The 13,666-nt window shown below is 41.5% G+C and overlaps 1 protein-coding gene across 1 annotated transcript in view; it reads left to right on the top strand.

Moving 5' to 3' along the window:
* The window catches only part of SYNE2 (spectrin repeat containing nuclear envelope protein 2), a 343,575-nt gene that overhangs the window by 136,365 nt on the left and 193,544 nt on the right, over nucleotides 1–13,666 (top strand). Inside the window, exons 34-40 of the mRNA XM_067468497.1 lie at nucleotides 816–1,016; nucleotides 4,247–4,418; nucleotides 4,583–4,695; nucleotides 5,930–6,132; nucleotides 8,387–8,500; nucleotides 8,869–9,157; nucleotides 10,665–10,834. Coding sequence (XP_067324598.1) covers nucleotides 816–1,016; nucleotides 4,247–4,418; nucleotides 4,583–4,695; nucleotides 5,930–6,132; nucleotides 8,387–8,500; nucleotides 8,869–9,157; nucleotides 10,665–10,834 — 1,262 coding nt within the window. The remainder of the gene's footprint in view (nucleotides 1–815; nucleotides 1,017–4,246; nucleotides 4,419–4,582; nucleotides 4,696–5,929; nucleotides 6,133–8,386; nucleotides 8,501–8,868; nucleotides 9,158–10,664; nucleotides 10,835–13,666) is intronic.

Below are 13,666 nucleotides of genomic sequence, written 5' to 3'. Positions count from 1 at the left end.
CTACTACAATGCAACCTGAGCCCTGCCACATGCACGATGGAGGATCTTCTTACAGCAACAGCAGAGGCACTCCAAGTGGCCAGCTACTGGTCAAAGAGCATTTAATATAATGCCAAGTTTTTAACTTTCTTTGTGTTTTGAATAAATAAATTTATTATTTATTTATTATTATTTACTATTCTTGTATACCGCTGTATCTCAAGCCCAAGGGCGACTCACAGCGGTTTCCAGAAAGCAAACAACAGAGACAGTAAAAACAGCAGTAATCAATATATCATAACAGTTAAACTACACAATTCCATTTCTAACAATAAACAACATCAATACACAATAAATAAATAAAATCTATATACTTGGGGTCACATAAAAATTTCTCAGGCCAAAAGGGGTCCCAACTGGAAAGAAGTCATGGACATTTGTGAGCCATCTCACCTCCCCTGCTCTTAAAGTAAATGCTTCTTAAGTACATAGAAACTCATGTTGTAATAACATTTTATCACAACAGCAAGTTTTGCTAGATATTGCGGCAAATCAGTGGAGAACTGCAGACAGAAGATGGCATTTTTAGCAGCAGCTCCACATAGTTTGTAACAAGTGGGGTCATCTTTAAGGAGTCTTAGGTTTTGCACCTTTTAAAGAATTATATAATATCTGAAAAAGATTTTCAGAAACAGAAGGAAACCATCATTTTGAAGAGAAGGCAGATAAATACGAATAGCAGTAGCATTCTCTCCAACTTGCTTTTGTGAAGTTATACAGTAGGAAAATAGGCCAGGAGAACTTCTAACCTTGCCTCTATGTTTCCCATTTTCCAGGTCATCAAATCCTCCCTTTTGAACAAAATGGAACGAATAAGAAAGCACTTACCAAGCAAGTCAATACCCGCTGAACTCAATGGCAATACAGCAGAGCTAAAAGGAGACCTTGACCTGGCCAAGACACAGATTGGAATGACGGAATCGCTTCTGAAAGCTTTGTCTCCTTCTGACACTCTGGAGATCTTTACTAAATTGGAGGTACTCCAAAGATACACACACAAACTCTTCATTTCACTTCTTCAGTTTATACCAAGGATATTTTTTGTGATGGTCCATTGTGAGCGATGTGTTTAGAAGTCCTCCAAAGCCCACAAAGGGAACTAAAAACTTTTATTGCTCCTTGCACTTGTGAAGTGGAAGTATGGATAGAGGATTGCAGAATTGTCAGCTACTTCTTCTTCTCTTCTTTTTCCTCCTCCTCTTCACCCCCTATTCCTAAAAACTGTAGAAGTTCAATAAAAAAAATGCAGCAATACATACAGCAGTTTACAGTAAGTGACAGTATAGTCACTTTGTGTTGTAGAAAGGCTTTCATGGCCGGAATCACTGGGTTGTTGTGAGTTTTCCAGGCTGTATGGCCATGTTCCAGAAGCATTCTCTCCTGATGTTTCACCCACATCTATGACAGGCATCTTAAGAGGTTGTGAGGTCTGTTGGAAACTAGGCAAGTGAGATTTATTTATTTATTTATTTATTTACAGCTTTTATACTCCGCCCTTCTCACCCCGCAGGGGACTCAGGGCAGATTACAGTGTACACATATATGGCAAACATTCAATGCCAATTTTTGACATATAAACATATACAGACATACACAGAGGCTATTTAACTTTTTCTGGCTGCCAAGGAACCTGTCGCTTTAATCGTCCATCTGCAACGCTGATGAAGCACTTCCGCATTCCCGCATGCTTCCCTGTTGGAATGCTTTGCTGGAGTCTTCTTTATGGCCTCATAAATCAGTTAATTTAGCCTCCCCACACTTTAAGGTGGTACCTTATTTTCCTACTTGACAGACGCAACTGTCTTTCGGGTTGCAAAGGTCAACAACAGACTACACACAATTGGTTGGAAACCCACTCCAACCTGGGCTGGCTTCGAACTCATGACCTTTTGGTCAGAGTGATCTTAATGCAGCTGACACTCAGCCAGCTGCACCACAATCCCAGTGCTTTATGTATCTGTGGAATAATGTCCAGGGTGAGAGAAAGGCCCTTTGTCTGTTTGAGGCAAGTGTGAATGTTGCAATTAATCACTTTGATTAGCATTGCAAAGCCTTGCAGCTTCAAAGACTGGCTGATTGCTGCCCGAGGGAATCCTTTGTTGGGAGGTGTTAGCTGCCCCAGATTTTTTCTTGTCTGGAATTCCCGTGTTTTTTGTTGTTCTTTATTTACTGTCCTGATTTTAGAGGGTTTTTTAAAAAAAAAAATACTAGTAGCCAGATTTTGTTAATTTTCATGGTTTCCTCCTTTCTGTTGAAATTGTCCACAGCCTGTATATTTCAATGGCTTCTCTGCGTAGTCTGACATGGTAGTTGTTAGAGCGGTCCAGCATTTCTGTGTTCTCAAATAATATGCTGTGTCCAGGTTGGTTCATCAAGTGCTCTGCTATGGCTGACTTACTTCTCTGGCTGAAATAGTCTGCAGTGCCTTTCATGTTCCTTGATTTGTGTTTGGGCAATGCGTTTGGTGCAGGCCCGTAGCCAGGATTTCGATTCCGGGTGGGGGTGGGGGGGGCTGAGTTTGTTTCGGGGGGGGGGGCAGTCTGAGTGAAAGAGGGTCTACCCTAGCAAACCTTTTGTATCATTACCCCAATACCCCCATGCTTATGGGATATATTGAGTATGGTGATCAGATCATGATATGAATAAACATAACAGTCTAAATAATGCACCAGTAAGGCCTTTTCGCGAACCACTATGAGGATTTCGGGGAGGGGGGGGGGGGCTGAAGCCCCCAAGCCCCCCCCCCCCCCCGGCTACTTGCCTGGTTTGGTGATTCCTATGTAGACTTGTCCATGTCCACAGCCGCATGGTGTACAGTAGACTCCTGCAGAGGTGAGAGGACCCCTCTTTGCTGAACGTAGCATTTGTTGGATTATCTTCGTGGGTCTGTTGATAGTTTATAGGTTGTGGTTTTTCATCAGCTTCGCAATGTGTTAAGTGGTTCCCTTGAGCCACCCACTTTTCCTCTGGGTGGATCTTTGCCTTTACTCTTGTGGCTTGTTCTCGTTTTGTTCAATAAGATTCACTTTTAATTAGGGAGCTGAAACCAGTCTTAAAATATGATCTGGATAATTTCAGCTACATTTCAGCCACTCTTTACTCACAAAAAGGGTGTGCTTATCATCAAGACATTAAAAGGGAGACTTCTTCACCAGCCTGTATTCTATCCAGATTTTTCTCTTGAAGAGCACCCTCATCTGCAAGCCATTTATATTCCTTCTCTAAGAAAAATATGGTTTAAAAGCTGTTTGTATCACGTCCTCTAAAAGCCATTTGTATTCCTTATCTAAGAAAGTCCTATATAATTAAACATGAGCCAACAATCTCATGTGGAGGCAAAAAAGCCAATGGGATTTTGGCCTGCATAAATAGGAGTACAGTGTCTAGGTCCAGGTAAGTCATGCTATATCTCTATTCTGCTTTGGTCAGACCACACCAGGAATCACGCTGTGTCAAATTCTGGGCATTGCAATTGAAGGGAGATGTTGACTCTAAGCTGGAATGTGTCCAGAGGAGGGCAACTAAAATGATCAAGGGTCTGGAGAACTAGCCCTATGAGGAGTGGCTTAAAGAGCTGGGCATATTTAGCTTTCACAAGAGAAGGCTGAGAGGAGACACGATGAGGACCATGGATAAATATGTGAGGAGAAGTCATGGGGAGGAGGGAGCAGGCTTGTTTTCTGCTGCCCTGGAGATTAGGATGCAGAACAATGGCTTCAAACTACATGAAAGGAGATTCCACCTGAACATTAGGAACAACTTCCTATGAGGGAGCTGTTCAGCAGTGAAGCTCTCTCTCTGCCCCGGAGTGTGGTGGAGGCTTCTTCTTTGGAGGCTTTTAAACAGAGGCTGGATGGCCATCTGTTGGCGGTGCTTCTTGGCAGGGGGTTGGACTGAATAGCCCACAAGGTTCTCTTCCAACTCTATGATTCTATGATTCTATAAATTCACAAAATCTCCATAAATCAATAGGTGACATAAATAATAGATTCATAGAATCGTTGAGTTGGAAAGAGACCTTGTGGGCCATCGAGTCCAACCCCTGTTAAGAAGCAGGAATCGCATTCAAAGCACCCCCAAGAAACCCATGCAGAAAATGTTGTGGATCAAAGCTTCTTATTACAAATATTACTGGTTTGAGATTTACCAGATACTTCAAAAGTCTTTACATGAGCTTTCTCTCAACTTGTCTTTTTTCTTTCTTAAGGATCTACATCATAAGATACTACAACAGAAACACCACGTGGAGTCACTTCAGAAAGGGCCGGGTTATTTGAACCCTGAAGTGACTGAATTACAGGAGCAACTTAAAAGTGTCACTGACTTATTTAATTCAAAGAAGCAAATCTTTCAGGATCACTTTACTACTCTCTTGAACTGTAAGTATACAATTGGCTCTCCATATCCACGGAAAATCCTTCCTAATCTATGATTTTGTGATTCAGTGTGTGAGCATTCGGACAACTACTTGTGGTGTCTTTTCCCTCTCCCTTTATCATCCCATTATGTCCCAAATCATATTCAAAAATGTATTTTTCTGCAGATCAATGTAAGAATTTTGATGAGTGGTTCAGCAGCACCCAGCTGTCTCTAGAGGAGTGTTTTGAAACCTCAGAAACAAAGGAGATGCTTGAAGAGAAAATTCAACAACTGAGGGTAAGGATTTTACTTGATGCAAGGACCTCTGTGTCAGTATCCCAAAAACTGAACATGGTGCTTCTTTCTTGCTGGATTAAAGTTAAAACATGCTTTACTTTTAATCTATCATCAATCATTACAAGAATAATTAGTCTCATTGATTTAGATTTTAGTTCTATCGCTGGAGGTTGGTGGCTCCAGGCATCTCACAGTGACACCAGAGGGACTCCAAGTGGTCAGCTTCTGGTCAAAGGACGTTTAGCACAATGCCAAGTTTTTTTCAACTTTGTGTTGTTGTAGGTTTTTCGGGCTGTATGGCCATGTTCTAGAAGCATTCTCTCCTGATGTTTCACCTGCATATGTTGCACTCCAGAACAAGAAAAGCCCTCTGACTTTAAACACCATACCGTTGAGTAGGAAAAACAATCCTTTTATTGAAGAGAATTAAAAAGCAGTAAAGTAAAAAGCACTTTAAAGAAATAGGTAAATCCAATTATGGAAAAAGATAAGCAGGAACAAAGTAGTCCAGGGAAAATAGTCCAGAAAAGTCAATGAAAACAAAACCATGAAAGCGTAAATACAGAATCATAGAATCCAAAAATCAAAACTGTGAAACAAAAGGCACTTAAACATGAATCTTCCAAGCTAGGCTTCCATGAAACAAGGATGAGATCTTGACTTGATTCCAAATGATGCTTCATCTGACTACATATCCAATACTTGGGACTTTTATCTCCTCATGAGCTATGTTCCAAGCATTCAGAAATTGGTTTCGCTTTAGTTTGAAATCTCTTATCTTTTTCTCTCGGAGCCTGGCAAAACACCGAAGCCACTGTTTGGCTTTTCTATTTTGACTAATCTCCCATCTATCTATTTGCTCATTAATTTTTGCACCTGACACCGAGCTGTTTTCAAGCTCCAAATCGTGGGAACTCTTTGGTAGCAATTCAGGGAGCACACCATCATCCCCACATCCAAAGCATCCTGATCCTGAAACACAATCACAGGCAGAGCTCCAACAGCATCTATGACAGGCATCCTCAGAGGTTGTGAGGTTTGTCAGGAGAGAATGCTTCTAGAACATGGCCATACAGCACAAAAAACTTAGAACAACCCAGTCATTCCGGCCATGAAAGCCTTTGACAATATTTTTAAAAACGGTGTGTGCTTTAAATGCATTTTAACTATACCCCCAACTTTCTTCTGACACAATAAATAAATAGATAATGTTTGTGATTCTTATTTGTTCCAGAGCTTCCTCGCTTCTGAAGGGAAAGACAGGGATATCCAGGAGGTGAAAACTCTCTTGAGCCAAGTGAAGCACTATTTGCCCAAAGCAACTGTCCGCCAGCTTAGTAGTTGGGTGAGGGACAAAGACGTGGCATTGCAGAAAGTCACTTCCAGATGTCAGGCACAAGAAGAGGAGCTCAGCATCTCTTTACAGCAGTTTGCTAGGTAGGAAACTCAAATGCATGGGGCAATACAGTTTTTTAAGATCCACTTACATTGAAACACAAAATCACACTTCTTGACTATTTCAAGGTTGAGCAACTTTGTGATTCTGTGATTGCTGCTGCACCGTATCTATAATCGAATGTGGGTCTATGACAAAAGACTTCAGCAGTGCAGAATTCTGAAATCAGAAAAGCTCTAAAATCCAAAGTTGTCCCCGTGGATGGCTGAGATAGTGGTACCTTTGCTTTCTGATGATTCAGTGTACCAAAAAGTGGTTAATGCATAAGATTTGTTAAAATGTTGCATGAAATTACCTTCAGGCCACATGTGTAAAGTGTAATGTGAAACGTACATGAATTTCATGTTTAGATTTGGATTTCATCTCCTGGAAAACTCAGTATGTCAGTATTTACAAATACTGGGCCAGGCTTTAGTACAGCTGGTTAATTACCAGCTGCAATAAATCTTACCAATCAAAAGGTTGACAGTTCAAATCCCAGCTCGGGGTGAGCTCCTGACTTTCAGCCCAGCTAACTGTCCACCTAAGCAGTTCGAAAATGTCTGAGAGTAGATGAATTAGGTACCGCTTGAGCAGGGAGGTATTTTATGACACCATAAAAAGGAAATACCAGAAAATGCTGGTGATCGAAGGAAGGAGGACGTCTGTGATCAAGGACTCTTCAACATAGAGCAGTGGTTCTCAACCTGGAGTCCCCAGATGTTTTTGGCCTACAGTTCCCAGAAATCCCAGCCAGTGTACCAGCTGTTAGGATTTCTGGGAGTTGAAGGCCCAAAATCATCTGGGGACCCCAGGTTGAGAACCACTGACATAGAGGATGAAGCGACAGCACCTACCTGTGGCCCTGAATCCAGCACATCCTCCAGGATGCCAAAGTTGGGAAAATGCCTATATGTGTGTGTGTGTGTGTGTGTTTGTGTTCTCTGTTCTGTCTTTTTAACGGCATTGAATGTTTGCCATTTATGTGTTCTGTGATCCACACTGAGTCCCTTTTGAGTTGAGAAGGGCAGAACATAAATTATGTAAATATATATTCCAAATCTGGGTAAAAATAGAAATTCTTCTGATCCCAAGCATTTCATATAAAGCAGTGGTTCTCAACCTGGAGTCCCCAGATGTTTTTGGCCTACAACTCCCAGAAATCTTAATAGCTGATAAACTGGCTGGGATTTCTGGGAGTTGTAGGCCAAAAACATCTGGGGACCCCAGGATGAGAACCACTGATATAAAGGATACTCAACCTGTAATGTCAAATTTTACTTGAATAAAAGAAAACAACAATTTAGTATGAAGCAGATAGTCTTAGTTTGATGTTTAAAGCACAATAAGGTTCACAACAGGGTTGGCCGTACCATTTGACTGAGTGAGGTGATAACCACAGCAACAGTTCCTAGCTGATCTTAAGCTCAACTAATCCATCCTCTTGGAGATCTATCCTCAATGTTTCTGCTTCCAGCAGTACCAATTTTGAACTAAGGTTAAGTTAGTTGTTTAATCAGCTTCTCTGTATGGAATGTAAGAAGGTGTGCCACTGTTTCCTTTGCCTTAGGCACTAAGTATTTTGTTTGGTGCCATGTTCTGGCAGGCCTACCCAGTCAGTTTTAAACTGAGAATTTGAAAATATACATTCTATTTGTATTTTAATATATGTATTTGTATTGCGTTATGATCCTTCCACTATGTATATTTTAATGTGTGTATGTTGTGTTGGTGTGTTTTAATGTATGTATTTTATGGTATATATTTTATGGGGGTTTTTTGGTCATGTCAGGAGCGACTTGAGAAACTGCAAGTCGCTACTGGTGTGAGAGAATTGGCTGTCTGCAAGGACGTTGCCCAGGGGATGCCCAGATGATTTGATGTTTTTATCATCCTTGTGGGAGGCTTCTCTCATGTCCCCGCATGAGGAGCTGGAGTCAATTTTATGGTGATATGTGCCATAAACATAGGCCTCATTTATACATAAACAACATGAGGCTGGACTGACAGCTCTGAGAAGGGGAGACCTTTTTGTGGACTTTCAGATGTAGCTTCCAAGAGAAAGTCAGCAAAAGAAGTTGTCTTGGAGACAGTAATCTCACACATGCATTCTTTTGTCATGATTCAAAACCGAAAGGTTTATTAGGTTGGGTTCAATATCTTTTATGAGCTTTGGACTGCTGTCCAGTGAGTTTACAGCTGTATCATTAAACCTTACTTAACGACTGTATTGATTTCTGAACTTTGCTTCTGAAGGCTTGAAGATGACTGCAGTAGCCTGACAGAATGGCTGCATCTCCAGGAATTGCAAGAGAGTCAACTGGAGAAGCAGGAATTTGAACACTTTTATCAAACACTACTGAAAAAGAGGTAACTTACCAAAGTTGAAGCCACTTTCCTTATCCTTTGTACTACACTTTGGTGCTAGTTCGAATGAAATATACACTTGTTTTCTATGGTTTTGCACATCAAACTTCTGTCTACTTTTAGGGCTTTTCTATTACACTATGTAACAAAAAAATGATTTTTTCCTGTTCCTAGTTTGAAAGTTGAATTGTACAGTACTTAACTTCGAAAAGAATTGTTATACTCCAGAAACTTCATTTTTGTGACTTCAATGTTTTAAAGAGTATTATAATAACTTGGAAAAATGAGCCTTACTAATAAGCAATATTATAGCTAAAGAGAAAAAAAATAATATGTGTCTATCTGTTCTTCTTTTCATTATTACTCTTCAGAGAGTCATTTGATTTTCTTGCTTGGCTGATCAATTCTTTGAGGAGCTCTGGATTCACCTGCGATGAAGTGGTGCTAGAATCTGCTCAGCTTGTCAGCAAGTACAAGATGTTGCTTGGCCATATACGTAAAAACCTTGCAGTTTCCAAGGTACTTTCAGCAGAAGGGAAGAATTTTGAAGACCTTGCCCAAAACGTATTCTCCTGGGTGCAAAAGGTGAATGAGTTGGTCCTCACGCTGAGCTCTGAAGACTCCAAGACACCTCTGGAAGAAAAGCTACGCCAAATAAAGGTACTTCAATGTACAATGTACAAGACATCTTTGACTATGTGCTGTTGAAGGCTTTTGTGACCAGAATCACTGGGTTGCTGTGAGTTTTCTGGGCTGTAAGGCCATGTTCCAGAAGCATTCTCTCCTGATGTTTTGCCCACATCTATGGTAGGCATCCTTAGAGGTTGTGAGGTCTGTCAAAACTAAACAAAGAAGGTTTATATATTTGTAGAAAGTCCAGGGTGGGAGAAAGAACTCTTGTCTGGGTTGTTGTAGGTTTTTTCGGGCTATATGGCCATGTTCTAGAGGCATTCCCTCCTCGAGCATGGCCATATAGCCTGAACAAACCTACAACAACCCAGTGATTCCGGTCGTGAAAGCCTTCGACAACTCTTGTCTGTTGGAGGCAAGTGTGAATGTTGCAGTTAATCACCTTAGCATTGCAAAGCCTTGCACCTTCAAGGCCTGGCTGATTCCTGCCTGGTGGAATCCTTTGTTGAGAGATGTTATCTGGCCCTGATTGTTTCATGTCTGGAGTTCCCCTGTTTTCAGAGTGTTGTTCTTTATTTACTGTCCTAATTTTTTCAAATACTGGTAGCCAGATTTTGTTGATTTTCATTGTTTCCTCCTTTCTGTTGAAATCTTTGACTACATTGGAAAAGATTATCATTTCCCCACGGAAGATTTTAGCCTTGTGACAAATTTCTCCCAGTTGAACCTGAATTGGATTTCTTATTTTGAACTAATGTTATGATGCAGAAATTCTGTGATGTGCTATGCAAGCAATTATAGTTTTTCCAGGGTTGCACAGATGGTGCGGGAAAGTAGACAAATTTACTGGCTGCAGGTATGCCTCCTTCATCACTATTGCACTCATGATATTTTTCTTCCTGGCATTGGCTTTGTGCCATTTTCTGCCAAATCAACTTTGACTTATTTATTTATTTTATTTACTTTGCTTATATACCGCTGTATCTCAAGCCCGAAGGCGACTCACGGCGATTCACAAACAGTAAAAACAGTAGAAACAGCAGTGGTTCCATACAACATATAACAATTGACTTAACACATTATCCATAAATTACCAATAAGCAATTACAATGCACAATTATTACAAAAAACAACCGTACCCAATCTTCTCATCATCCAAGCGTAGTCCAGGTTCGTCGTCCATTGTTCCATTCCTAGGAGGGGAGCCTTTGAATGGCAGACATCGAAGAGATCTGATCATTAGCTGCTCATATACTGAAAACTCATGGCCATAGTTGAATCAATCTGCCCAAGAGAAAACAGACCACAATTTTCTTTTCTTCTGCCATTTTATGACTTGTTTCCTACTATATTTGGTAATAATCAGTTTACATGTCTAAGCTGTGGTCATGCCATCCAACATTAGCTAGAAGCTGAATAATAGTTCCTCTTGCCAGCTCATATATCATGTTATCTTCCTTGTTTTTTCAATTTTGTGGTAGATCAGGATTGTTGAATGAAATTAATTACTCTCATGCTGCTTTTCTTATAATTGCAGGAAATTGTTTTGCTGAAAGAGGAAGGCAACGCCAAACTAGAAAATGTTGCAGCTCTGGGAGAAAATGTCAAGAGTGCTAGTGGCAACAAAAATGAAGCCATCCAGCAAATGCTTTCTGATGTTCAAAATCAGTGGGAGAGCACCATCCGTCTGGCTACTGAATGTCTGAGGTGGGTAATGTAGATTATACAAGGCCATTTCTCCTAGCTCCAGGCTTGCCTTAAGTTCTATGAGCTTCTCCAGGGTAGTATTTGGAAGAACGAAGGGGAGGTGGAGAGGAAGAAAGAGATGATGATGATGTTTATTTTTACCCCAACTTTTTTTTTCTCCACAAGAAGAGAAAAAGCAATATGATTCCTCTTTGACGATTGTGATTGCATTCTGAGAAATCTTGTGATACATAGTTTGGTGAGATATCCAAACTTTTGGGCCAAGAATTCTAAATACAGGAGATCCCCAAGTTACAAACAAGATAGGTTCTTTAGGTTTGCTCTTAAGTTGAATGTGTTTCTAAGGTGGAATATGTACATTTCTTAAGTGTAACTTCTATCAGCACACACACATATACACATATATACATATATGCATACACACACACACACACACACACACACACACACTGAAGCTATCGAAGATTCAGGAGTTATGATCTAGATTCTAGAAAGTGACATTTTCCAAGTTCTGTATTAGTAATCCTCAGTTAACCTTGGATAGAACAGCATGGTTGTCTGAGTATGCTGAGACTAATGCATGTGGAAGGCTGTTGTATACATTTGGGTTTTGCATAAATGGATGTGGCATGCCTTTGTTGTTCATTCGTTCAGTCGTCTCTGACTCTTCGTGACCTCATGGACCAGCCCACGCCAGAGCTCCCTGTCGGCCATCACCACCCCCAGCTCCTTCAAGGTCAGTCCAGTCACTTCAAGGATGCCATCCATCCATCTTGCCCTTGGTTGGCCCCTCTTCCTTTTACCTTCCACTTTCCCCAGTGGCATGCCTACTGCTCCTGTTTTGATTTCATTGCCTTTTTAGTTTTCATCCATCATGATAGTTTGCATTTATCGACTGGAGGCCACAAGGGGGAGGTAGAGAGTGCTTGTTGTTCATTCGTTCAGTCGTCTCCGACTCTTCGTGACCTCATGGACCAGCCCACGCCAGAGCTCCCTGTCGGCCGTCACCACCCCCAGCTCCTTCAAGGTCAGTCCAGTCACTTCAAGGATGCCATCCATCCATCTTGCCCTTGGTCGGCCCCTCTTCCTTTTGCCTTCCACTTTCCCCAGCATAATTGTCTTCTCTAGGCTTTCCTGTCTCCTCATGATGTGGCCAAAGTACTTCAACTTTGTCTCTAGTATCTTTCCCTCCAGTGAGCAGTCGGGCTTTATTTCCTGGAGGATGGACTGGTTGGATCTTCTCGCAGTCCAAGGCACTCTCAGAACTTTCCTCCAACACCACAGCTCAAAAGCATCGATCTTCCTTCGCTCAGCCTTCCCTAAGGTCCAGCTCTCACATCCGTAGGTGACTACAGGGAATACCATGGCTTTGACTAGGCGGATCTTTGTTGCCAGTCTGATGTCTCTACTCTTTACTATTTTATCGAGACTGGACATTGCTCTCCTCCCAAGAAGTAAGCGTCTTCTGATTTCCTGGCCACAGTCTGCATCTGCAGTAATCTTTGCACCTAGAAATACAAAGTCTGTCACGGCCTCCATGGTTTCTCCCTCTATTTTCCAGTTGTCAATCATTCTTGTTGCCATAATCTTGGTTTTTTGACGTTTAGCTGCAACCCAGCTTTTGCGCTTTCTTCTTTCACCTTGATTAGAAGGCTCCTCAGCTCCTCCTCGCTTTCGGCCATCAGAGTGGTGTCATCTGCATATCTGAGGTTGTTAATGTTTCTTCCAGCAATTTTCACCCCAGCTTTGCATTCATCAAGCCCCGCACATCGCATGATGTGTTCTGCATACAAGTTAAAAAGGTTGGGTGAGAGGATGCAGCCTTGCCGTACGCCTTTCCCAATCTTGAACCAGTCTGTTGTTCCGTGGTCAGTTCTTACTGTTGCTACTTGGTCCTTGTACAGATTCCTCAGGAGAGAGACAAGGTGGCTTGGGATGCCCATCCCACCAAGAACTTGCCACAATTTATTATGATCCACACAGTCAAAGGCTTTAGAATAGTCAAGGAAGCAGAAGTAGATGTTTTTCTGAAACTCCCTGCTTTTCTCCATTATCCAGCGGATATTGGCAATTTGGTCTCTCGTTCCTCTACCTTTTCTAAACCCAGCTTGAACATCTGGCAACTCTCGCTCCATGTATTGCTGGAGTCTTCCTTGCAGGATCTTGAGCATTACCTTACTGGCATGAGAAATAAGGGCCACTGTACGGAAGTTTGAGCAGTCTTTTGCATTTCCCTTTTTTGGTATGGGGATATAAGTTGATTTTTTCCAGTCTGATGGCCATTCTTGTGTTTTCCATATTTGCTGGCAAATGGCATGCATCACCTTGACAGCATCATCTTTTAAGATTTTAAACAGTTCAGCTGGGATCCCGTCATCTCCTGCTGCCTTGTTGTTAGCAATGCTTCTTAAGGCCCATTCAACCTCACTCCTCAGGATGTCTGGTTCTAATTCATTCACCACACCGTCAAAACTATCCTCAATATTATTATCCTTCCTATACAGATCTTCTGTATAGTCTCGCCACCTTCTCTTGATCTCTTCAGCTTCTGTTAGGTCCCTGCCATCTTTGTTTCTTATCATGCCAATTTTTGCCTGAAATTTACCTCCAATGTTTCTAATTTTCTGGAAGAGGTCTCTTGTCCTTCCTATTCTGTTGTCTTCTTCCACTTCCATGCATTGCTTATTTAAAAATAGTTCCTTATCTCTTCTGGCTAACCTCTGGAATTGCGCATTTAACTGGGCATATCTCCCCTTATCCCTGTTTCCTTTTGCTTTCCTCCTTTCTTGGGCTACTTCCAGTGTCTCAGCAGACAACCATTTTGCCTTCTTG

This window comes from Anolis sagrei, chromosome 1 (assembly GCF_037176765.1).
Source record: "Anolis sagrei isolate rAnoSag1 chromosome 1, rAnoSag1.mat, whole genome shotgun sequence".
Lineage (NCBI taxonomy): Eukaryota > Metazoa > Chordata > Lepidosauria > Squamata > Dactyloidae > Anolis > Anolis sagrei.
The sequence above is the reverse complement of the archived record's forward strand: the minus strand, read 5'-3'. Positions and strand labels throughout refer to the sequence as shown.